At 44.0% G+C, this 23194-nt stretch overlaps 1 protein-coding gene across 1 annotated transcript in view; it reads left to right on the forward strand.

Annotated features, from left to right (window-relative positions):
• Window positions 1-23194, forward strand: part of ANO1 (anoctamin 1) — a 71372-nt gene that overhangs the window by 13506 nt on the left and 34672 nt on the right. Inside the window, exons 2-4 of the mRNA XM_058806256.1 lie at window positions 16852-17030; window positions 19554-19880; window positions 22232-22330. Of these exons, the coding sequence (XP_058662239.1) occupies window positions 16852-17030; window positions 19554-19880; window positions 22232-22330 (605 nt within the window). The remainder of the gene's footprint in view (window positions 1-16851; window positions 17031-19553; window positions 19881-22231; window positions 22331-23194) is intronic.

Raw genomic sequence — 23194 nt, forward strand, 5'->3', positions numbered from 1 at the left:
TTTTAAGGTAGATTGTTTAATTTTGTGTCTGTTCTTTTTCTTTCTTGGTTCCTTTATTTTTTTCCTTTTTTCTTTTCTTTTACTTTCTCATTTTCATGAAAAAGAGCTTTTTTTTTTTTGTGAAGTTTGGGGATATGGAGTAAGTAGCTGGTTATGTTTGGGAAGGAAGCAATGGAGGCTGTTGGAGGGTCAGTTCCTTGGATGCAGGAGATGTACCCCATCCCTGTGCCATGTGCTGTGCCCAGGAATGTAAAAATCCTCTTGGACCCATGTGGGAGCATCTGGGTGGCCCAGAGAGGCTGCTTCTGGGGGGAAAAGGATCTTTTTTTAAAAAGTTCTTGGAAGAGGGCAGATCTGGGTGATCTCTCTCTTTTCCAGCTTCTCATCTTGCACAGCCTGATTTGTTTTACATCCATGGCACGGTCCACAGGTAATTTTTATTTAGGGAATATTTACTCACTCCATTTGGAGGGCACAGAAATTCACTGTGGGGAATCAGTGCAGTCCTCCAGGCTGGATCTCCAGGCTGCCTCCAGGTGTGACTGAGGAGAGAGCAAGGAGTCTGACCCAAGCAGAGGGAGGATAACCTAGCCCCGAAGAGTTTTCTTTCATATCCATAACTTCTGGGTTCCACACTGGTTGGTAAAGCGTGGCTTGAGAGGCTGGTTTGTAAAACATGAGCCAAAGTGTGTTCTGAATGCAGCACACTCAGCTCCAGCTGGTGTCTTGCACTGAGGGTTTGTCAAAATTTCTGTGAACAAGTGTTTCACTTTGCATTTTCAGCGTTTTAGTGGTGGTGCACAGCAGTGTGAGATAGGGTGAAAAAATTCTGTGGAAAGAAGAGGATAAGAGCCACCTTGCTTCACTGAATTTATACAGTAAAAGGATGAACTTGGCCCATGAGGGTGATAACTGCAGCATTTCTGAGCCCTTGCTTTGCTTTCCACTGTGTGTGGTTTCAGGAGCAGGGACCTTGAGCAATACCTGCTTTAGCTCATTAGGAGATCTTGCCCCACTCCTCAGCATTCTCTTGCTTCAACTCTTGATCAATCACTCATTGATTGAGTCTGCTTCATGCAGCCTTTACCTTTCCTTGGACTTGGCAGTGCTGTTTCGTTCCACCCTAATTTACTCTGCAATCATACACCTTAAAACTTCAATCCTGTCGTTCCTTCCTCTATCCATGTAAAACTTTAACCCATCAAAAACTCCAGATAAAAGGGAACCTGGATGACTAAAACCTGCTAAATCTTTCTGAAAGCACTTAGCCTTTAAATGCTTTTTTTTTATGAGGGGATAACTCACAGCCCCACCAGGAAAAAAATTAAATTCTGCCGTCAAGTAAAAATCAGTGTGGAGTAAGTGAAACTGATAGTTGACCAAAGTATGTGTTGTAGTTTGGAAATGCCTGTGAGAGGCTGTCACTGAGAACAGGCCAAAAATGGAACCTGGGGGAAAAATTAGAAAGGAGGTGGAATGTTATTAAAGCTATAATTATAAACATAGGGGCACTCTGATATTGTTGCTCTTCTTTAACATTTCCATGTGAACAGAGCTTGCTGCCTGGGAGTTTGCTGCAGGGGCTCCAGGAATCATTTTTAGGGTAGAGGAGAAAGTGCATGTTGTCTCAGCAGATTTAGGCGTTCAAATAATGAATTTGGACCTTAGGAATTATGAACTGTAGGATTTCTAATATTTCTGTAGGCAGTAATTGATTGAAAGAATTACAGGCTGCAAAAATATTTGACTCCCAACTGCTTCAGAAATGTGAAATCCCTGAAATCTGCTGCTGGAATCACACAGTGTGTGGACATGGTCCATCATCCAGCATGCAGATGGCAAGTGTTTTTGGAAAGGGCTTTAGAAAGGTATTCCTGCCTCTGTTTTCCTTGGTGCTGCCTGCTGTTGCACCCTGAAAATAAAATGAGAGCTGTTTCCTTTGCCTCTTAAGGGAAGGAAACCGATGTTTGTGGTGCTGCATGTTCAGATTTCACGTGCTGCATGTTTGGTTGGCTCCAGAAGCACTGCAGGGGACGGACTCCAGCAGGAGATGAATGGTGCGGGCGCCAGGAAGGAGCCACCCTGCAGGTGACACCTGCACCCTGTCGCCCTGCTGTGTCACCTGGGGGGACAGGAGCCCAGCGTGGGAGCTGGGGCAGCACTGGGCCCTCAGTGCTTGTTCCATGTAATCAAACACTCCAGCAGCACCCATGGGCAGCAGCTGTTTTGAAAATGACATGATGGACACGTGTCAGGACACTCTGGTGGCAGCAAGCCCGTGCATGCCTGCAACTGAGAGCGCCCCTGTCCCCTCTGGAGCCCCACTCCGTGCCCTGGGTCAGATGTCCTTAAGGTTGGCTGGGTTAGTGAGGACCACTGGTTAATCTGGTTAAATTTGAAAAGCTCTACTTCCTAGAGTGTGGATGTAAAAGGGAACATGAGCAGCTTCATCCAAGGCTGTTCCCGTGTGCTGTGCTCATCCCTGGGGCTGTCACACACACTCTTAACCCCCCTTCAGCAAAATATTAAAACCTGGGAGCCATGGGCTCTTCTCCATCCTCCAAAGTGTTTAAATTTAATGGCCAATTTCATAACAGTCCAAAAGGTGCTGGCACATATTGTTCCTGCAGGGTAATCCTGGCAGCACGTGCTGTCTTGTAGTTTATATAGAGAGAGTGCTCTAAAAATTTATCTTTATGTTAATTTTTTGGTGGACCTCTTCCAGTTGTGTTCTCCATGCCCCCAGATGGGACTTTCATAGGAATTTTAAACTTCAGAGCACAGGAAATGTAAATGGGAAATATTGGGGGGGGAACACTTTTTGTTGTTAATAGCATTTCTGAATTTTCATGGTATTTGGAAGATTATTGTGTGTTTTTTGATGCCCAGCAAAAGTCACATCATGATACTGAGAAAATCCACGTCCCATGGCTTGGCTGTAGAGAGTGAAAATGAAGTGTATCACATGGACATTATTTCTTGTGTAAATGGATGGATTGATGGTGCTGTTGGCATGGTTCTTTCCTGCCCTGTGGTGGCTTTTGTCTTCACATATTTCATTCAGCTGCAGTCTTGGAAAAACCTTACCTGTCTTTTTAGTTGTGCTTTTAGCTGTCTTTTTAGTTCTTTATGTTGTTTCAGGTGACTTTCTGGTGAAGGGTGTTACAGGAGAATATTTTACTGCTAAATGGAAACGTAAGGAAGTATGTTTAGGGAAGCTTGAAAGTCTCCAAATTTCTGTCCTTTGGCTTTGTGTTCCTCATCCTGTCCCTACTTATGCTTTTGGGAACACCTTTACAGCTTGGTCCCACAGCTTAGGCAGTAATGAACCAGACCTGCCCATCCTGGGAAATCTTCCTTAGCACCAGCAAGACAAAGGGCCTGCTGAGATACCCACGGGTTTGTGCTCTCCCCCATCAGGACTGACACGTCCTGCCCTCGGTGTTGTGCCTGCCGGTGGGAGCAGGAGCTGGCAGTGTCACCCAGGCTGTGCCTGTGACTCAAATTGCACTGAGTCAACAGGCACCCCAGCCAATCCAGCCTGCAAACTGAATTATTAATTCAGTAATTCAGATTTCAGTCAAATCTGGCATTTGGGTTTAGCTTGTGTGAAGGAGAAGTGATTTTAAAGCCTCTTCGACACTGGAGATTTAACTGAAGAGCAGAGGTTTGGGTTTGCTTTTTTTTTTTTTATTTTAATCCATGTTTGTGTTCTGCTCTACCGTGTGTTTATTTTAAAATCTACTTGTGCATCAACACATTCTCAATCTGAAATGTAGATCTCAGACTGACATGTTTTAAATGTTTGAACTGCATCCAATTTTAAAGTACCACAGTTATCTAAGAAGTACATCAAAGTTTCCTGCCGTGTTCATTTCTCATTATTATCTGTTCTGGAGCACTGATTGTTTTTCAGTATAATTAGTGTAAGTTCTCCTTTTGATCTCCATGTCAGATGTGCTCTCATGTTTACAGGGAAGAATCTCCTCCAGGTTTACTCCTCCTAAGTTTTACTGTGTAAAACCCAAACTTCTGCCCTGATTCCACAGTTTTAGGTATTGGATCTGTGCATTGTCAGGCCACTCAGGAGCACTGGTTTCATTTGCTTTGAGTACGGTCACATATGGTTTGTATTTCCATCAAATTCCTCCAAAAAAAAAAGCACCCAGAGGGGTTAATGCCAGCTCTGTTCCTCTATGCCAACTTTGGGCTGGACATGGCAGGACAGTTGATAATAGATCTAAAATAAAGCCTGCTGATGTCAGATTGCCCCACCAAAACTTTTCTGAAACTTGAACCAGCGAGGTCGGTGCCTCCCCCTTCGGCTTTTTGTGTCTGTGGAGGTTTGGATCCCGTACCAGCAGCCCTAAATCTTGCATTGTTAAAGCAGACTTGTTGTTGCTTATCTTCCTGGAAAAGGATGTGCTCCCAGGACTGGAGATGAGAACCAGACAAGTGCAAAGTCTCCATCTGGGCAGGGATAGTTCCATGGCAGCTCCTCAGAGAAGGGTCTTGGACTCATAAACGAAACATAAATCCACAGTATCTCTGTGCAGGGAACATGTAGTAATGCTGCTCAGGGCTGGAAAAGCCTGACCTGGAGTACTTTATCCTGTTTCAAGCATCTTTGCACAAGAAAAATGTGTAGCATACAGCCTAAAGCAACAAAAATGAAAAGAAATCCAGAGAAACATGTCTTGGAAGAAAGTAGAGGAAGAGAAGCATCTGTCCAGTGGGGTTTGCAAAGTTCCCTTTGGGTTTCTGGATGGAGTTGTTGGTTTTGGGGCAATATTTATCCTTCTTGTCCAAGTGTGAGGTGCCTTATGCTGATGCTGAATTCTGTTTGTGACTCAGAGGGAAAAGCCCATCCTGAGAGGAGAGGGGAGGGCACAGTGGGAAACCCTCTGTTCACCCTCTGTGCCAGCTGCTCTCAGGAACTCCTGGGGTCACCATGTCCAAATCTTGGCTATTTCGGGCAACCACATCACAGAATCCCATTCATAAATTTCTCAAGTACCATTACAAAAATAGTTTTCTTTTTCTTTTACTTTTTTTTTTTTTTTTTTTTTTTTTTTTTTGCCACTATTGCCCTGGCATGAACCTCTGCTTTGGAACCTCATCTCCAATGACTGCTTTTGAGTGTTTTAAATGTTAATTAATCACTTGTGCACTTTATTTGTCCTTCATTACCCTTTGTCTTCTTGACTATCCAGTGTAGGAAGGGGAAAGTGAGTAATGAGGGGGTAAATTTTTAGTTCTTTTATTGTGTCCTAGGTAGAGCAGCTCCTTCCTCCATCACTGCCACAGCCCCCTCTGTCATTTTGCATCTCTTTAAATTTGAGTTCCTGTGTCTGACACAGTGGGTGGTGTGTGCTGCAGGCAGTATCCCCATAAAAAGCTGCTGTTGCTTGTTCATCTTCGCTGGACACACCCTAAATAGTAATTTTCCTTTTTCTGAGCTGTTTCTCACGGAGGGACAGTTGTAGTGACACAGACTGAAGGAATCCCGAGGCACCTGCAGTGCCAGATGGCGCTGGCAGGTGACAGCCCTGGAGGAGATTGGGGGCAGCCTGCCTTGAGCAGAGCACTTCACACCCTGCTGGGAGCTCTGACGGGCTCCTGGAGGCTCTACAGTCATGGCAAAGATATTTCTGTGGGTGTTCCTTGGAGCAGAGGAGCCGTGCTGTGTTTGGGCACAGGGCACGCAGTTTGCCCTTAAGGTGTTGGCTTCCTCTTGGCTGGACGCTGCTTTCTGCACTCTGCTCTGAGAGCTCCTCTGCTACCACTGGTGGATGGAAGTTCTCCACACCAAGTCTCCACTGGGACATCAGCAGAAACAGATTTCATTTTGGCATCTAAAAATTAAGGAGAGAGCAGAACTGTCAGTAAATGGTGCAACCAATTATATCCTTTTCCAAACCAGAAGAGCCTCCAGCTCAAGGGCAGGATGGGCAGAATTTGTAAATCTTCCAGCTGTGTGGTGTTCCCCAGTGGTGTTGGTGGATTAATGAGAGATAAATGGCTGTCTTCACCAAGATATCCCTTTTCCCTGCCCCTTTTTTCCCCCAGGCACAGCAGCAGCACAGCCAGTGCCTTTGGTTGTGCTGCTACAAAGTGTTTCCATATTTAAACAGTGCTCCAGATTGTTTATTGACGTGGGTAAGTGATAGAGCATCCGAACCTCTGGGAATCACACCACAAATTTCCCAAATAAATAGGGATCAAGGAGAGAGGCCAAACAGGATATAGGTACTGAAAGGACTCAGGATCAGCAAGAAGTGTGCCTTTCTGTCAAACCAGCAAGACATTGTTTTACCATGAAAAGTAGCGTTTCAGACACAGATTTTTCTGCAAATGGCTGATTTTTACTGCCTGGCTTTTAAAATCTTGTTTCAAAGGTCGTGGGCTGAGTCCTTTCTAAGAGCCTGATGGCTGATTAGCAAGTGTAAGGTTGAGCAGAGAAAGCACCCGATGTTTTGTAGCCTGGTGAGATCCCGATGGAGGCCCTGGGAATTGTTAGGTGGCTGCAATAGGTGTGATGATGTTATCCCACTGGAACATCATGTTCGGGGTGACAGAACAGACCTTGGTCTGTAGATATTTCCTCTGGTGAGAACTGGCACTCCAAAAGCTTTGGGCAGAGTCAGCTCATTCCTGCATTGATACTTGCTCCAGTTTGCAGTACCCTTGGAGCATCCAGCCTTTCGCAAAAGACAGATTTGTGCTGTACCACTGTGGGATGTTTACCAGGAAGAATTGTCTCTGTGCTCTGAGGTTTCCTTGCAGGATCTTGTTGGACTGCCTGGAGGTGTGCTGTGGTGGCATTCCCTGTCCTGCCTGTCCCTGGTCCCAAGGACAGGCAGAAACCAGCCTGCAAGGAGAAAAGGCATGAAGAACTCAAACTGTTGGTCTGAGTTACAAATATTGCCTGAAGGAATGCAGTTAAGAGATGAGAGCCAAGTGTGTGTTGGCTCAGGGGGTGCTGTGGTGAGGTGCCCATCCCTCTGTCCATCCCTACCCTCATGGAAAGGTGCCTTCATCCTGAATTGGGCTGGATCTGACAGCATGAAAACAAATATTTACCCCCTCAAACATCTTTTTTCCACTCTCTGCAACTGGTTCAAATATTTTAAATAATGTCAGTCCCTCAAACACAAAAAATGCAGTATTGTAACAAAATCCAGCCCTTGCTGCAGGCCACAGACACCCAAAGGTCAGTAAAGCAAAGGGCCCAAGGATGTTGCTAGCATTATCTCAGTCAGGTATGAAATCAATCAGAACTGCAATACCTTTGTTTTTATTAAGCTAGTTGCCCTCTCTTCCTTAAAAATACCAATACTGACATCATTGCTGCAGTCAGAACTTTCCTTTCTCTCCACCAGCAATACATTTATTGCACGTTTCAAGGCTACCACTTCAAGATAATTTCCAAAGAGCTTGAATGTTAAAAAAAAACCCCAAACCTAAAATTGAAGAGACTGTTCATGAGACTAGAAACCTAGCTGACAAAAATGTGTTTTGTAAACTGATTTAACACACCCACCAGCATAGAGTATGTGCTATTAAAAAGCAATCAACTTTGTAAATAGCCATTTACAGCATAATTTGAACAAGTTTATGGAATAACAGATACTGTCCTTTAGTGTATCCAAAACAATTACTTTCCTAACCATATTGGTAAAACACAAGGCTTTTTTCTTCATGCAGAGTATTGTTTTTCTAAGTGTTTCAGTGCTTGTAGATAAGCAATATATTAAAGTTTAATTCCATTTTATTCTATTGTTTAGGGGTTTTTAACACAGAATGGATCAACATTTACCAGATAAATGAGCAGCACATTTTCCTTTTTTAAAAAAAAAGAGAAGACAGAAAGTGAAATATTATTCTGCTAACCAAAACAGAAAAAATACAAAATCAAAACTTCTCTTAGACTTATAAACTTAATCACACTTTAGGGGAAAATAAATTCCTTTCCTAAATTCTAGGATGAAACCTTGACCCTGCATAAATAATAAGGTTACATCCTCAATGTCTTTCTCAGGAAATATGAAAACAAATAATGTTTTTCTCTCTTTCTCTCTGGGTTGATGTCAAATGCTTGCTCTTGGGAGGAGCTGCTGTTTCCTTTCTTACCCAGAATATCTTTGGGCAGCCCATCACTGACCATGTGCCTGTGATGAACTTTGGGCTCTTCCATGGTGGAACAGCTGCAGTTTGGGAATTTAAAGAAGATTTGGCTCCAGAAAAGATATGATGTTTGAAAATCTATAATTTCTAGTTTTGCTTGTTTGGGCCATAATTTTGTGGTGCTCAGAGGTGTTTCTTCAGTGGAGGAGGATTCATTTCTAGTAGTAAGGAGAGAGCACTGAGGGTTTGTCATGGGGAGAATGATGCCCCTCTGGTGACACTTGTGATTGTCTGGTGATGCTCTTTCTGGGAGTGATTTCTCAAAGAATAGTGAACAGAAAGATGGAGAGAACAGGAGAATCCTATCTCACAATTTTGGAAATAAAATACTAGACTAGAGTTGCCTTTCATTATTTCTGTTTTCACTAGTGTTTTACATGGTCATCATAATTATAAAAAAGGTCTTTAGGTCTTTTTTTTAGGACATCTCTTTGAGTTTGCCAAGATGTCCATGTTTCTACAGAGGTTGAGCACAATCATCTTTCAAAATAAGTCTGTCTTGGGTTCTTGTGATATGAACTCCTTCGGTTTGTTGTTTGTTTTTTGGGGGGAGCAGTGTTAGGCACCTACTCCCTGATGTAGAAATCTGCCTCTTCAAGGTCCACGCCTTTGGATGGATTCTATTCTGAGCTCCTTTTGGAAAAGTGCTGCTGCAGAACAATCAGGAACAAGTTGGGAATGAAACTGAGATATTTGGATAGAGATTTTGGGCCAGCTGCCTGTGAGCAGCTGTGCCCTCCACGCTCTGCTTCTTTCCATTGTACAGGTGACAGCAATTTCATGGCAATTGCCTCTCCTTTGTTTTTTCGCAGGAAATGTACCAGAGTACCTTTGGATAATCCAGGTTTATTAGTAAGCCTGACTCCTGTTACAAAACCCACAGGGCAGCTGTTTATACCTAGACTGGATCTTGACTGCTCCTTTGATACATTATTAGATAATAGTTGTTGTCAAAAGCTCCTTAAGGAGGAGGTTTGGTGAGCCTGGGCTGTCCTTCTCAGCTTCCCAAACTGCAAAGAATGTCCATCCTCAACCATTCCAAGGATGCCTTTCACCTGAGGGCTGTCAAGGACCCTTACAAAGGCCCTGGCCCACTCCTTCCCCTTGCTGGCCCCAAGGGAAGCTGTCTTTGCTCGTCAGCTTTCTGCTCCAAGAATTCTGCCACTCTGGGAATCCTGAGCAGGAGTGTCCTGTTTTTCTCCACAGGGAGAGCTGCCTAGCTGGGACATGGCACCCTCTCAGATCTCAGCTCTTTTCTAAAAACCAAGGAGAAGAGTGCCTGCTTGCATTGACACTTCTTAGGGCTTCTGCCTCTGGTGTGCCTCAGCTTGGTTCCTTAGCACTGGGGAGCACAGGGAATGGCATTCCCCTGGATAGGCAGGATCTAACAGAGCTTTTCCCATCACTGATTTGCATTCCCTTGCTCAGGGAGGGAGATTCTTCCAGCTTACTGCCCCTTTATTCTCTTATATTGGTGTTGTTCCAAGTTCAAACTGCAGGGCCATGAGGAAAACTCAGGAGAGTCAAGCACAGAGCTGGGATCTCAGCTGGATATCTCCCACCTCATCACCCCACCATATCAGCTCCACCTGCCTGGGCACACCCCAAAAATATATAGAAATAGGGTGGAGCTCTGCCCTGTAAACCCCAGCCCCAGTGACTGCCTCTCAGCTCAGATGTGGGAAAGCAGCTCCTGAGTGTGGTGCCTGTGGCCCAAACCCTCTTTATCAGACGAGCAAAGCCTTCCAGGGCATCCATGGCTGGGTTTATGCAGCCCAAACCTCCTCGTGACTTTGCATGGAAATGTAAACACCAGTGCAAATGTCTCAAGATTAGGAGTTTAAATGGGAAAGCGGAGGGATAAAGAGCAGCTCTCCCAGTCAGCACATGTGCCATGGCCCCAGCCCCAGGCTGCAGTCCATGACTGAGATTTTTAGAGTAAAACTGGTAATTTTTGGATCCTCATTTCCACATGTGTGGTATAAAGAGGCTTTTGTTACAGCCTGGTAAAGGAAAATATACATCATATTTTAAACGTATCTAGACATCTTTTATATTTAGACTCTGGTGAGAGTTTAGGTATCCACTGTCCCAATAAATACCAATTCTCTCACCATAATCCGCTTTTTAGTTGTTTTTTTTTTTTTTTTCCTTTCATCTCATTGCTCATTGCTCCCATTGATAAAAACTGCCTTCCCTTGGAACATACAAACAAAAATAATGAGAATCATAACCCTGGAAAACATATTTAAAACGTGGATTCAGTGGCTCTCCCATATCTGGTTTTGTTTTCACCATAACCTTGAGCATAGTTTTAGTGCTGATCTTTGTGCAATCGCAACAGAAGCAAATAATCTTTTTCTGGTGCCTGGCAGAGGAAGAGTGCTTAACTTAGGTGTATAAGAAACGAGTCTGAAAACAGATTGACTTAATAGACCATTAAATAGATGTTGGTAGTTGTGGAGAAAAAAGTGAAATTTGTCTTAGGATGGGAAGAGGCTTTAGGTGTTTTCATAAAATATGAGATTTGACAGGGTCTAGAGAAACAGGCAGTAGTGTTATGGTAGAATTTGTATTTTCTTTTACATGCTGTTCTTCATTTACATACTGTTGAAAATGCCATTTCAATCAAAATGTTCATTATCTTTTTAGGCTTTAGGTGGTTTTGCTCTTTGCTTTTACATTTCACAAGGTTTGTGTCAGATCAGGCATGTGTTCAAGCCCAGGACTGCATCCTGCAAATGGTGTAAATAAATCTTTAAAAACAAAAATAGACAGGCATAAATAAAAAATGATGTCATATCTGTGTGTCCTTCTAGCCTGCGTGGAATATGTTGCTGACAATAATAGATCAATAACTTGAAAGCTGCAGCCAGCCTTCCAGGAAAGCTGCAGCCCCACTCCAGAGCCCCAGCATTCTCAGTAGTGAGGAACAGAGCTAAGCCAGCTGATCATCCAGGCAATCCTGCCAGGAGCTGAAGTTTTTCCACCCGTGTGACTCCTGAGCACTGCACACAAAGTGTCTGAATGGGCTCTGCCCTTCAGTGTGGGCTGTCAGCATCAGGTACATCAAGGTCACTCTGCTTTGGAAGTATTCCTCCTCTGCAAAGGAAACTGTCCATGGAAACCAGGATTTATTTCACTGTTTGAGCTTTTTTTTTTTTGTTAATGGATTGGGTCATAACATCGCACTTGATTCATTAAGGTAATCGCCAGCACAGATGTAGGCTACAAGTTTTAAAATAAATGGAAAAGCGAAGGAGATGGGTGAGTTCCAAAGTGTCCTACTTAGAGAGGATGAAAGAGGCAGGGTTCACCTTTCTGCAGGTGGAAGGGCAGGAAGCATCAATAGCCCTGCATCCCTGAAAGTATGGGCAGAAGGTACCAACATCCCTAAAAGGTGGACAGGAGGTGTCAACATCCCTAAAAGGATGGATTGCAGGTGTCAACATTAAGTTTGCCCCAGGGGAGGTGGGCTCCCTTTTCCTGCCGGGTGGTACCAGTGAAAGCTGCTGCCTCTCCACCAGCAGCACAGCTCGGGGCAACATCTGGCTGCTCACAGCTGGAGTGGCGAGGGGGAATTTACATCCGATTGTGGCTGATGCGGCGCTAATGAGCGCCTGCTGCCAGGATTTGGGCAGAGCAGAGTCCGGGACGTGTGCGGTGTCCCTGGGAGAGCGCGGCGGCTCCGTTGGCCCGGGGCCAGCGCCTCGTAAACAGGTGTCAGCATCCCAAAAAAAGAGCTGCCCTCCCTGCCAGCAGCGGGTATCCTCGCTGGCATTGCAGCCTGCCGGCTGGCACGGCTGGCATTCCCGGGCACGGCTCCCCGGCCGCAGCGCTGAGCCGGGCCGGGCCGGGCCGGGCTGGGCTGGGCTGGGCCGGGCTGGGCTGGGCTGAGCTGGGCTGAGCTGGGCTGGGCTGGGCTGGGCTGGGCCGGGCTGGGCTGGGCTGGGCCGGGCTGGGCTGGGCTGGGCTGGGCCGGGCTGGGCTGGGCTGGGCTGGGCCGGGCCGGGCCGGGCTGGGCTGGGCTGGGCTGGGCTGGGCTGGGCTGGGCTGAGCTGGGCTGGGCTGGGCTGAGCTGGGCTGGGCTGGGCCGGGCTGAGCTGGGCTGGGCCGGGCTGGGCTGGGCCGGGCTGGGCTTGGCCGGGCCGGGCCGGGCTGGGCTGGGCTGGGCTGAGCCGGGCCGAGCTGAGCCGGGCCGGTCTTGCTCTCCCAGGGCTTTGGCTTCCAAATCTGACAGCCTTGGAGAGTATCAGGGGAAGGAAAAGGGGCAGAGATAGAAGAGTCACTTGTGAGGATTACGTTATTTTCTTTTTAGGATTAACCTCTGAGTTGGAATTTGGGAGATCCAGGCGGTAAAGAGCTGGGTGAGGATGTGCTGAAGGAGGATCTTGCTGCTAGGGGGCAATATGTAGCAAGCAAAACCCCACTAAGGGAGTTTTCTCTCAATATCTTGTCTTTTCCTCAAGAAAAGAGCTTAAATCCAAAAGTTATCCAATGTATTGCACAAGCTAACATTTTTTTTTCCCATAGAAAGAGTATACTATATTTGTTTACTTATTTACAACATTTACTTATAGGTTGTGTTTGTTTCTTTTACCATATGTATATGTGTGTGTGTGTGTGACTTTCTTAATATGCTTCCTTGTTACCTCCATGATTCTTAATTTTCATTCTGAATTCTATCATGGTTTATATAAAGCAAAAAGATAAGGACATGGACATTTAAAAGCCTTGAATCACATGGTCTTGTAACTCTCCTGCTGCTTTCCCTTTTTAACTCAGAGGTCTTTGTGACTTTTTTGTTCTACCACTTTCTTAAACATACTTTCTGAAAGTGAAAACAAGACGAGACCAGGAAAAAAATAAAAAGAAAAGAAGAGAAGGCAGTTTCAGGGACGTTATTGGTTTCAGGTTGAGCAGGGAAATGTTGTTCATTTGTTTAGATGTATTCATGCTGACTTGATGATGCTTATTTTAGAACTGGTGCGGGGTATTTCTTTAAGAGCTGCATTGCATGAATGCAATTTTAAAATTCATTTTAATGACAAAAATACTTTTTGCCAGGGACTATTCAGTGGCTATGCATGGTTATGACTATAATGTTAATGGTTGATTGAATAATGGAGAAAATGCAGTGGTTTCTACAGCAGGTTTTTGGTCCTGGTTCAGTTGGTCATTGAGTGAAGCATTGTCTGAATGAGGAAAGGTTACAGCACAGTGTGCCAAATTTCAGTTCTGGAAAAGTGATCATTAATTAATTTTAGTGTTAATTTTTGCAAGATGAAGTTGGGAATTTTAACAGCTGCGACTGAAATTTGAACAGAGGAGGAAGTGGTTTTGAGTTTGAGGGACTTTTTTATTAGTTCAGTCTTGTTTCCCATATGGTTCAGAGTGAGAGACTCAAGCATGGGTTTGACTCTGTGCCCCAGAATATTTGGGGACTTCTGCTGACTCAGAATCCATAGGGTTTTGGGATTGGTTTTATGGCTGTGTTGAAATACATTGAGTGCTTCTTCAAGTCTTTGTTGTAGTCTTTTCTGCTTAATAAATAGAAGAGAGTGGGTTAGTCAGCATCAGAAGGCAGCAAAGCCAGCAGTTTTCATAATGCTCACCTCTTTCAGCTCCCAACAAAGAGATTACAGTGCCAGTCTAGCTGAATTAGGACATTATTGTTCTTTTTGCTCCTCACCTTTCCTCTTCTATCCTGCCATAAATAATTCTGAACGTGAATTTATTTTGAAATTAAATTATTGTCCAGGTTTAATGTGATTAACATAAAATATTAATGGTTTTAAGTCTTTGAAATGCTCTACTCCATCCATGCAAAAAAAAAAAAAGAGGTTTTGTGTTCTGCAACAGAAGGCTTTGACCTCTGCCAAATCAGCACAAGTGAACTGCTTGTAATCCCTGGGTGTTTGTAATTGCCAAAGTGGTTTGGATGGCTTTACTTAGGATTAAATCCTGACATCATCCTTAAGTGCAGAAATCAAACTTATTGTAATTGAGATTATATCAAGAAAGCTCTCACAGTTCACATATTTTCCAGAAGTCATAATAAACCAAAATTCTATGATTCATTGTCTACCTAAAGCACTTGTTCTTTCCAATATTGCCAGGCTACTGATGTGTAAACAGGAATGTAAATATCTCCTTGTGTCGGGGGGATTGTTTGGGCTTGCACAATGGTGCTGAATCATCTGAGCAGGTCTCCTTGCTCCGTGCTGGGGCTTAACAAACCCTGCTTGGAAGTGCAGCTCCAGAGCACAGGGAGGTCGTTTGGGCTCAGTGAAGCTTGTGATTTTCTCCTCTGAGCCTATTCTGTCCCAGTGGTGATTCCTAAACTGGCACTTTTCAGTCCACAGCTCCATTATTCAGATTCACAGTCAGTAAAAGGTGTTTCTCTTCTAATACCTTCTGCAAAATTCTGAAATAACTTGGTTTTACTTAGTACATGTGTGAAAAGAAGGAAAAGAAGAGAGGACTTTCACTGCACTTAATCCACTGTTTTTACAAAGTTGTTTCCAGCATCCTTCCAGATAAAAATGCAGGTTGTTGCAGTTATGAAGTTCCAAAAGTTGTATTATTTTGTGAGTATTTTGCTGGCACAGAATAAAGCCTTGAGTACACAGGATTCTGCAGCTGCCCACACTTGTTTCAATTCCCATTGTTCAGGGAGCCTGCCCATATGTGCCTGTGAGTGTTGGGAAAAAGAGACCATGCACACGTAAGGAATTGTTGCAGACATTCCAGCTGCTCCCATGAGCCAGCAGACTTGTGGCTGCATCTCTAGATTACCCCCCTAACAAAAAAAAAAAACAAAAGCTCCTTGAGTTGTTACAACTTGCTGTTCAGGTGGCTCTCTGAGTTTGGTGATGCTGCCCTGAGATGTCACGCGTGGTGTCTGTTCTGGAACAGCTACTGGGGAGTGTTAGACAAGAGCCAGGAGCAGCAGCCCAGGTGTGTGAAGGTGTTAGAGGCTGTGCACGTGAATATGCAGAGGGTGATTGCTGCCCAGGTGTTGTGCTGATGTTGATGAGCACTGGTGTTCCTGGGAAAGCAGCTTGGGGCAGCAGATTGCCCAGAACTGAAATGAACATCCACAAACTCGCGGTGTTGGCAAGCTCCAGAGGAGCACAACTGGGAATTTCACCGAAGCACGGCTTTCATAACAGCAATGTTTACCTTGCTCTGGTAAGCTCAGGAAAGGTGCCAAGGCTTTGGTTGCATCCTCCTCCTCTGCCTGTTGCAGGTTGTTGTCCTTGCTGGCTCCTGCCTTGTTCCCAGCAAAAGCCTGATCAGAAGTGTAGTGATTATTGCTGTGCCTTCCCAACATTCAGATTGGGCCAGGTGTGGTCAAGCTCTGACCTTCTCCAGGGATGGATGGAGATTTGTAGCTTCACTGGTTCCTTCCCCATTGTGTGATCACTCTTGTTAGCAAATTGGGATTTTTTTTTTAAATGTATTTCCTTTGTTGCAACTTGTGTCTGTAGCCTCTCACCCTTTTCTCATTCTCCACCTGTGAGAGGAATCTGGCCCTGCTGTGTCTGTACCTGCTCAGTTGGTTGAAGGGAGGAATGGGACCTGTCATTTGCCTTCCCTCCTTTGGGCTGCATAAGTGGGGGACTTCTTTGGCTTTCCATTTTTCCAGCCGGTCAAGACCCCTGGAAGTGGCAGCCTAACCCTCCAGCTTATCAATCCTGCTTCTCAGTTTCACATCATCTGCAAATTTGCTGGGGAGTGGGATTCTCTTTGTCTATTCCCTCAACATTATCCCTGAAGTTCAACCACACCCAGACAGGGTAATTCAGTTTCATGTTTTTTGTTGTTTGGGAAAGCTAATTTAGTATCCATAAATTCTAAAATTCTTGCTTTATCTCCACTCTTTAGACAAGCAACCCCTCCTCCTACGTGGTTCCAAAAAAAAAAAAAAAGCTAGAATGCTGCAGTATTTTATTTCACTGTCAAAATTAATAAAATCTTGGAACACTTTGCCTTCTATTGCTTGCATAAGTGCCCATATGCAAACACCAGTTTGCAGTCTGTAACTTATCTGGTTGCCCAGTTTGAAGTGAAATTTTTATTTAAAATCCTTTAGCCTATCTATATACTTAAACAGGGAATGGAAATAGTTCTGATGACTTCATCAGAAGCAGGTTGAGACTGAGAAACCCTCAGATTTTCAAGACTATTTAAATAAGAGTGGTTCAGTAAATGAGATGCAGGATGTAGATACTTGAGGGAAAACCCTTGACTTAGTTTTTCATCATGAACAAGTTAAAGGAAAATATGCCTCCTGAAAAGGGAAAGGCACGATGGCACCTATCCTCACCAGCAGTTTTTCCCTTCCTGCCCCCCCTTTTTCCTTCTCTTGCCAAGAAATACAATCATTCCTTGAGCCCACAGAGTAAAAACATCCTGAGACACCCATGTGGGATAAAAGGTAACTGAGCTCTCTTGCTCTGCAGGAGGAGGAGACCCAGGTAGGGCTGAAGAGGGCTGAGGAAAGCTGAGAAGGGAGGAAGGGAGAAGGGGTGGGGGCCCTGTCCAAGGGCTCATTGGCAGAAGAGGGCAGGAACAGGATACGTTTCAGCTTTTGGGTGGCTCTGGGAGGAGCAAGCTGGGATTAAAGTGTCTTGATAAAATTGTTCCCTTCCTTCTCAGACGGAGACAGCGAGTTTCATGGGGTGGATTTTCTGCCAGAGGATCTCAGTGAGGCTCCAGAGGAGACAGGAATGAGGGTGAACAAGAAGTACTCCTGTCTGCCTGCTGAGGAGAAGGGCATCCACATCATCAACATCCGAGCCATCGAGGACATTGGCTACGACCAGCACGAGAGCACGGTGAGTGACCACGGCCTGCTGCGTCACCTCAGCTTCTTTCTCGTCCTTCCCACCCCCAGGATGCTCTGAAATCCCCTCCCTCCATTTTCCCAAGGTGCTGGGAAGGATTGCCAGCAGGCACAGCCCATGCTGGTGTGGTGGGGGTGTTCTTGGATGTGTGAGAAAGGGAAGCTGGTTTAACCTGTAGCATAAAAAGGGGCTGACTCTTCTCAGGGTAAGGAATCTGGCAATGAGGCTGAGGAACCTTTACATCTTCTTGCCAGTGCAGAGAAGAACAGAAGAGAATGTCTAAAATTTCATGCAAAAGGCATTGTTAACATAGAAAACATTAAACTGATCTTCTCCAGCACACAACAGAAATTAATTAATTTCTATTTGCCATTAATTGCTCCTCAGTTAAATTCCTTAACAGAGATTTTAAAGGAAGTTAGTAATATGAATACCCAGCATGATTAGGGCTCGGTTATGTAATAGGAACATAAAAAGAAGTTTATTAAGGTGGAGTGGGCTATACAACAGATTCACTAGGGAAAGAGGTACCAGAAAAAGCAACATGGGATTTATTGTGCTTGTGCTTAAAATTAGGATGGAGCATGGAGGAATGGTTCTGTCAGGCTGTTAAAATCCTCCTGCTGTGGTGAAACTGAAATGTCTTTTCTCTGTCTCACTCACAGCTGAAGAGACATGAGCTTTACATGGTCTAAGTCAATGCAACTCAATTTAAGCACAGCAGCACTGCAAGAGAATATCTGGCCCATGAGTATCTTTCAGCATTTATACCCCATCCTTAAAATAATCTGACCATTAATTTCTTTAAAACAGAACCAAGTTTTTTGGCTGCTTCCTGTTTGCTGTGGGATATAGCTGTTCTCACATATAAGTGAATTTTTTGAGGCTTTAGTGGCAACAGTGGTGGCTCAGCCAGATTTTTCAGCAACTGCTGTTTAATTAATTAGTAAGATCAACACATATTTTAAAAAAATTAAACACTATCCAGTTAGTTCTCATTTGTTAATATTTTGTTTCTGTAGAAATTTGCATAAGTAAGTTGCCTGCCACAAGCAGACTATCAGCTTGCTTTAAAAAAATGTTCTGAATTCACAGGTGCATGCCATTAGCCATAAAGCAATTGAAAAGTAATAGTTATTAGTGGTCTTTTATATCAAAATTATGCTTATGAACTAAATGAGAATATCTGGGTAGGGCATAAACATTAACAGACTGCCCTGAAGAGTTTGACGTGGCAAAATTCCTGTTTTCATGGAATGGGGAATAGATGCAAGAGGACAATGAGTGAACTCTGTGGTGGCTCCAAATGCTGTATTATTTTATTATAAATTTATTAACTTGATGTAAAGGGTTTAGATTAAATGGGAAAGAGGGATGAGATCCTAAAGGAGAGAGAAGCAGATAGCAAAGGCTATCTAAAATAACTTACATTTGGTGTTTTATGTATGAAATAAACAGGTGTGCAATCCCAAACAGATTTTAGCATTTTGCAACTGATGACCAATTGCTCTCTTTTGGAGCACAATTCCTTTTCCCTCGATGGGGGATGGACATTCTTCTATAAACTTAGAAGCTAGAAAAGTTCCCTGATCACTGAAAAGCCATTCCTGTGTTGGGTATTTTTTGTGAAAACAAATTCCAGTTACTATTGAATTTTCTTCCTTTTTTTTTTTATATTTTCTGAATCTCCAAGGGTAGAATTGTGAATTATGCATGAGAACTGTTATAAAAGTAGAAATAAATTAGTTGTTAGTACTTTTTGTTTGTTTGTTTCTACAGTTGCCCTGTGCAGTTTTCAGATAAATGCTTGGAAATGAAATTGTGTTTTGATCTGTACCTTTCATGTATCTTGCAACACTTACCCAGCATTAACCCAGGCTGGGAATAAAGCCATTGCCACCATCAGATTGCATAGTGACATAGGTTTTATAAGTGGGTAAAAGAAGTGGTGAACTCAATAAGCAGTGACCCTGCTTCCCTGGCCACTTTCCATGGCGTTTTTGGCCGTGCCGCAGGAGCAGCTGGCTCCCTTCAGTCTGTATCTAAGATGATCTCTTTCTCAGATGATATGGACTTGCAATGATAGATAAGAGAAGTGAGAAATGTTTCCACATGATATTAATCTATTTGTCAGAATTGCAGCATTGCAGATGTCACGGGTGGAAAAGGACAGACGATCTTAGCGGCGATTAACCCCCAAAAGAGAAAACCAAACCCAGCAAGTAGCTGACTTATGAACCAGTGTGCTGGTGATTAGATTAAATCCCAGTCATGCAATCTATTTATTTCTGGCCAATAAAATCCCAGCTGGCTATCAGTAAAATTAAAGGTGTTAACTTGCAAAAATTTTTGGAGTAAGTAGCATCAGGGGACTCCTCTCATCTGCTGGCTGTCTGGAGAGAGGGCATCGTGTGCTCCAGGCAAAAGGAGCCTTGAGAGGAGAGGATGGTCTGTCTGGTGCTTGTGCTCAGCTGTGCATTCATTATTCCTCTCTCTTCTTCTCTCCACATACAGTTATTAAATTCCCTATCCAAAAACCCAGATGCTGATTGCAAGTACGGGCTGTACTTCAGAGATGGCAAGAGGAAGGTGGACTACATCCTGGTTTACCACTACAAGAAGTCCTCAGCCGGGAGGACTCTGGCCAGGAGACCTCAGCAGAACGATGCCAGTGTCCGAAGCAGCAGGCAGGACCAGCCCCTGCCCGGGAAGGGGGTGCAGCTGGAGATGGGGGACCCTGAGCCTCACATGGATTACCACGAGGACGACAAGAGGTTCCGCAGGGAGGAGTACGAGGGGAACCTCGTGGAGGCCGGGCTGGAGCTGGAGCGGGATGAAGATGTAAGGATCCCTCTAGAAGGGTTAGAGGGGGTGGCTGGTGGCCAGGTCCTGGGGGATGCTGAGCTGTCCCGGTGAGCCTGGTTCTGATCAAGGCTGCACAAGCTCAGCCCTTGCAGGATTTGGTTCAGTTAGTGCCATCCTCACCCACTGATTTAGCTGGCTGCACAGGCGTGTGCCATGGTGCTGTAAATGCCCTGAGGAGGTGAAGCTTCCTGACTGTTTTTGGCCAGGATTTGTGGTACATGCACCATTGCAACTCGGCTGTGTTGTGCTATCTGGAACTGAGGTTTAAACTGCTCTGAACACTAATCCCAGTTTGGTGGGTTTACAGTATGCAGTGGTTTGGATCCTCTGCTAGTTCCAGCTATGAGGGGAAAAGAAAAATCAGATACAGGCAGTGTCATTTATTCCTCAATATAGGCTTGAGGAAAATTAAATTAGTTCAGGAGGCTCTGGTCCACGCTCCTGCTGGAGCACATGGGTCTGTGTTACAGTTTGCTCTTTCCATTCTTAGACATGAACAGTACAGCTTGTAACATCTTCCACCTGCACCCTGAAAACAGGATATTCTATTAAAAGCCCATTAGACTGTGTAAAAAAATGATGTATGTGAAGTGCTGCCAGTGTGTGATTAGTAGAAATAGACACAGCAGTATTAATTTCAAAGAAAGCTGCTACAATTATCTGACCCAACCAATGTGCCCCAGACTCCTGAGAGAGAGGGTAAACATTTATGCTGGTTTTATTTACAAGATCTAAAAGTTGAGATCAGCATTTCGACCTGGGAACAGACTGCATAAAAATAAATCTGTCACCTATTACTCACAAATTACAGACATTTATATCTTTTATATATTATGTAAATGTAATATATATACTTAACATGGTACAATGCAAGAAAAGCCCCAAACCTTTCTCCTTTCTGTCTAACAGTGAAAATCAGACTTGCTTTCTGTCCAGCTTGCAGGTTCCTGTAGCACAGAGGGAGCTTGCCTGTGCCAAGTCATAGATATTGACATCCTTTTTCAGATGGGAGGTGCCACCTTGACATGTAATATGATTTCAAATGATGCAGAAGGGCTCAGGGGTCAAGACAGGACTCAGTAAAAGAGAGGGAACCCTGTCCTTTCAGTGCAAAACACCAAACCACATGAGATGAAAGTGTAGAGATGAAAGCAAGATGTGGGGATTTACATCAGCTTCCACAGCCAGCACATCCACATAGAGGGAAAGATCTGCAATCACTTGGGCCTGAAAAGCCACAAAGCTGCATTGGAGACCTCACTGATTCCAAAAGAGCAAAGGCTTCTTAAACAGATGGTGTTTAATAAACCACTTAAGCTCTCTTCAATGAAATGGCTGGATGGTCACACACAGAGAGTTGTGGTCAGTGGCTCGATGTCCACAAATAATTGATTAAAACAAGGCCAGGTTGGACAGGCCTTGGGGCAGCCTGGCCTTTCCATGGAAGGAGTGATGGAACTAGGTGACTCCTGAGCTCCCTTCCAACCCAAACCATTCCATGGTCCTCTGAGTACCCAGTTTCTAGAAAGCCAGGGGGAATACAGCTGTGTGAAAGCTAGTTATTGTAATAACTGAGTTGGTGCAGCAGTAGGGTTAAAAAGATTAACTGAAGTTCATTTCTCTTCTGTTTGCTGAATGCCTCCTAGTTGGGTATCATTTGTCCAATGCCTTTGGAATGGCTGCTCCAGGGGGAGCAAACATGGGTGGATGTGGGAGTGCCAGGAGCAAACATCCATGTCCAGCCCTCTAGGACACAGCTCAGAGAATTACTGGGCTGCAGGCAAACCACTAATATTGCCATTAACTTCTGTCCTCCTTTTGCTTTGTTTGGTGGAGTTCCTCCTACTGGTTTTCCTAACTACAATGCCTTAATGGAGATATTCACATTTGAGTCTAAGGTGTGAGCAGCAGGGATTCTCTCAGCCCCAGCAATTACAGCACACTCACCAAATCACACCATTTTGGCTGGATGCCTCTGCTTCAAATTTAACTGGCTCAGCCTGTATTTGTGTCCACAGTCATTAGCTTTTATTTCCCAAACAGTTTTTATCTGTTTAACCTTGTGGTAATTGCTCGGGGAGACAATAGCATTTTTTGAGTCACATTCTATAGCAGCTCAGCACAGGGAGGTGTTCAGTGTTTGTCCTGTTGTTAGAAACCAACTCCCTCAAACAAATGAGATTTATCATGTTGGCCCTAATGGACTGTTTGTTCCTTAAATATGTATGAATCACAAGGGGTAATGTATTTAATTTCCTCTCATCAGTAACATTTTCCCCTGCTTTTTTTTTTTTTTTTTTTGTTGTTTTTGCCTTTATTTTTTTAAGACCAAAATCCATGGGATTGGATTTGTAAAAATACATGCACCGTGGAATGTGTTGTGTCGAGAGGCAGAATTCCTTAAGCTCAAGATGCCCACAAAAAAGGTGAGTCTTGATTTTCTTGTTTTCCTCATGAAGGCGTAGTTTAAACATATGTTCCTCTCAGAGCACCTTATAAATGCAGGCTTCTCTTTCCATGAGTATTTTCAAAGCAATTAACTGATGTGCACCAGAAATGAAAGTCACAAATGTACTTGCTTGGGGCAGCAGAGGGAAAAAGTGGAAGGAAGAATGGAAATTAAGAATTTCCATCTGCTACCACTGTCTGTACATGACAAGAGTGATTTCATCCTCAGTGTGTTTTAAAAGAAGAGGTTTCAATTGATGGTGAAATTTCTGTGTGCCTTTTGGACATTTTTTTCTCACCTGAAGACTGCTAAAACTGAACACCAGGATAGGAATTTGGCTTGCTGGGTTTAGTGACTATTCATATACGCAGTCAGTCATGTTTGCAGGAGCTGGGGCCACTCAACCACAAAATAAATTACCTTTCAGAATATTTGAAACATCATTAAAGGAATGACAGTGTATTTTCATCAATTCTAAATCACCTGTGATAGAAAGATAGCTACCTGCTCAATGAGCACAGCTCAGAGATGGATTAATATTTAAACACAGACTAAGTGCAGGTCCCAGACTGCACAAAGAAGTCCATAATGGAGCCAGAGACAGTCTCCAAGCCCAGCATCATTTATTACAACACTAAAACCACACTTTTGGTTTGGATTTCATATTAGTTCCCATTATTGCCTCACTTACCAGGGATTTTAATCAGAAGCACAATTATATAAAAAAGTCTTTTGTGATCCTGTGGTTCCCTAACCCTTGCTTTGACGTTCCCATCCCTTTATTTCTGATGATTTGAAGAATGTAAACTTCACTCCTCAATAGTTTATTGTGATATATTTA

This window comes from Ammospiza caudacuta, chromosome 6 (assembly GCF_027887145.1).
Source record: "Ammospiza caudacuta isolate bAmmCau1 chromosome 6, bAmmCau1.pri, whole genome shotgun sequence".
Classification (NCBI taxonomy): Eukaryota; Metazoa; Chordata; class Aves; order Passeriformes; family Passerellidae; genus Ammospiza; species Ammospiza caudacuta.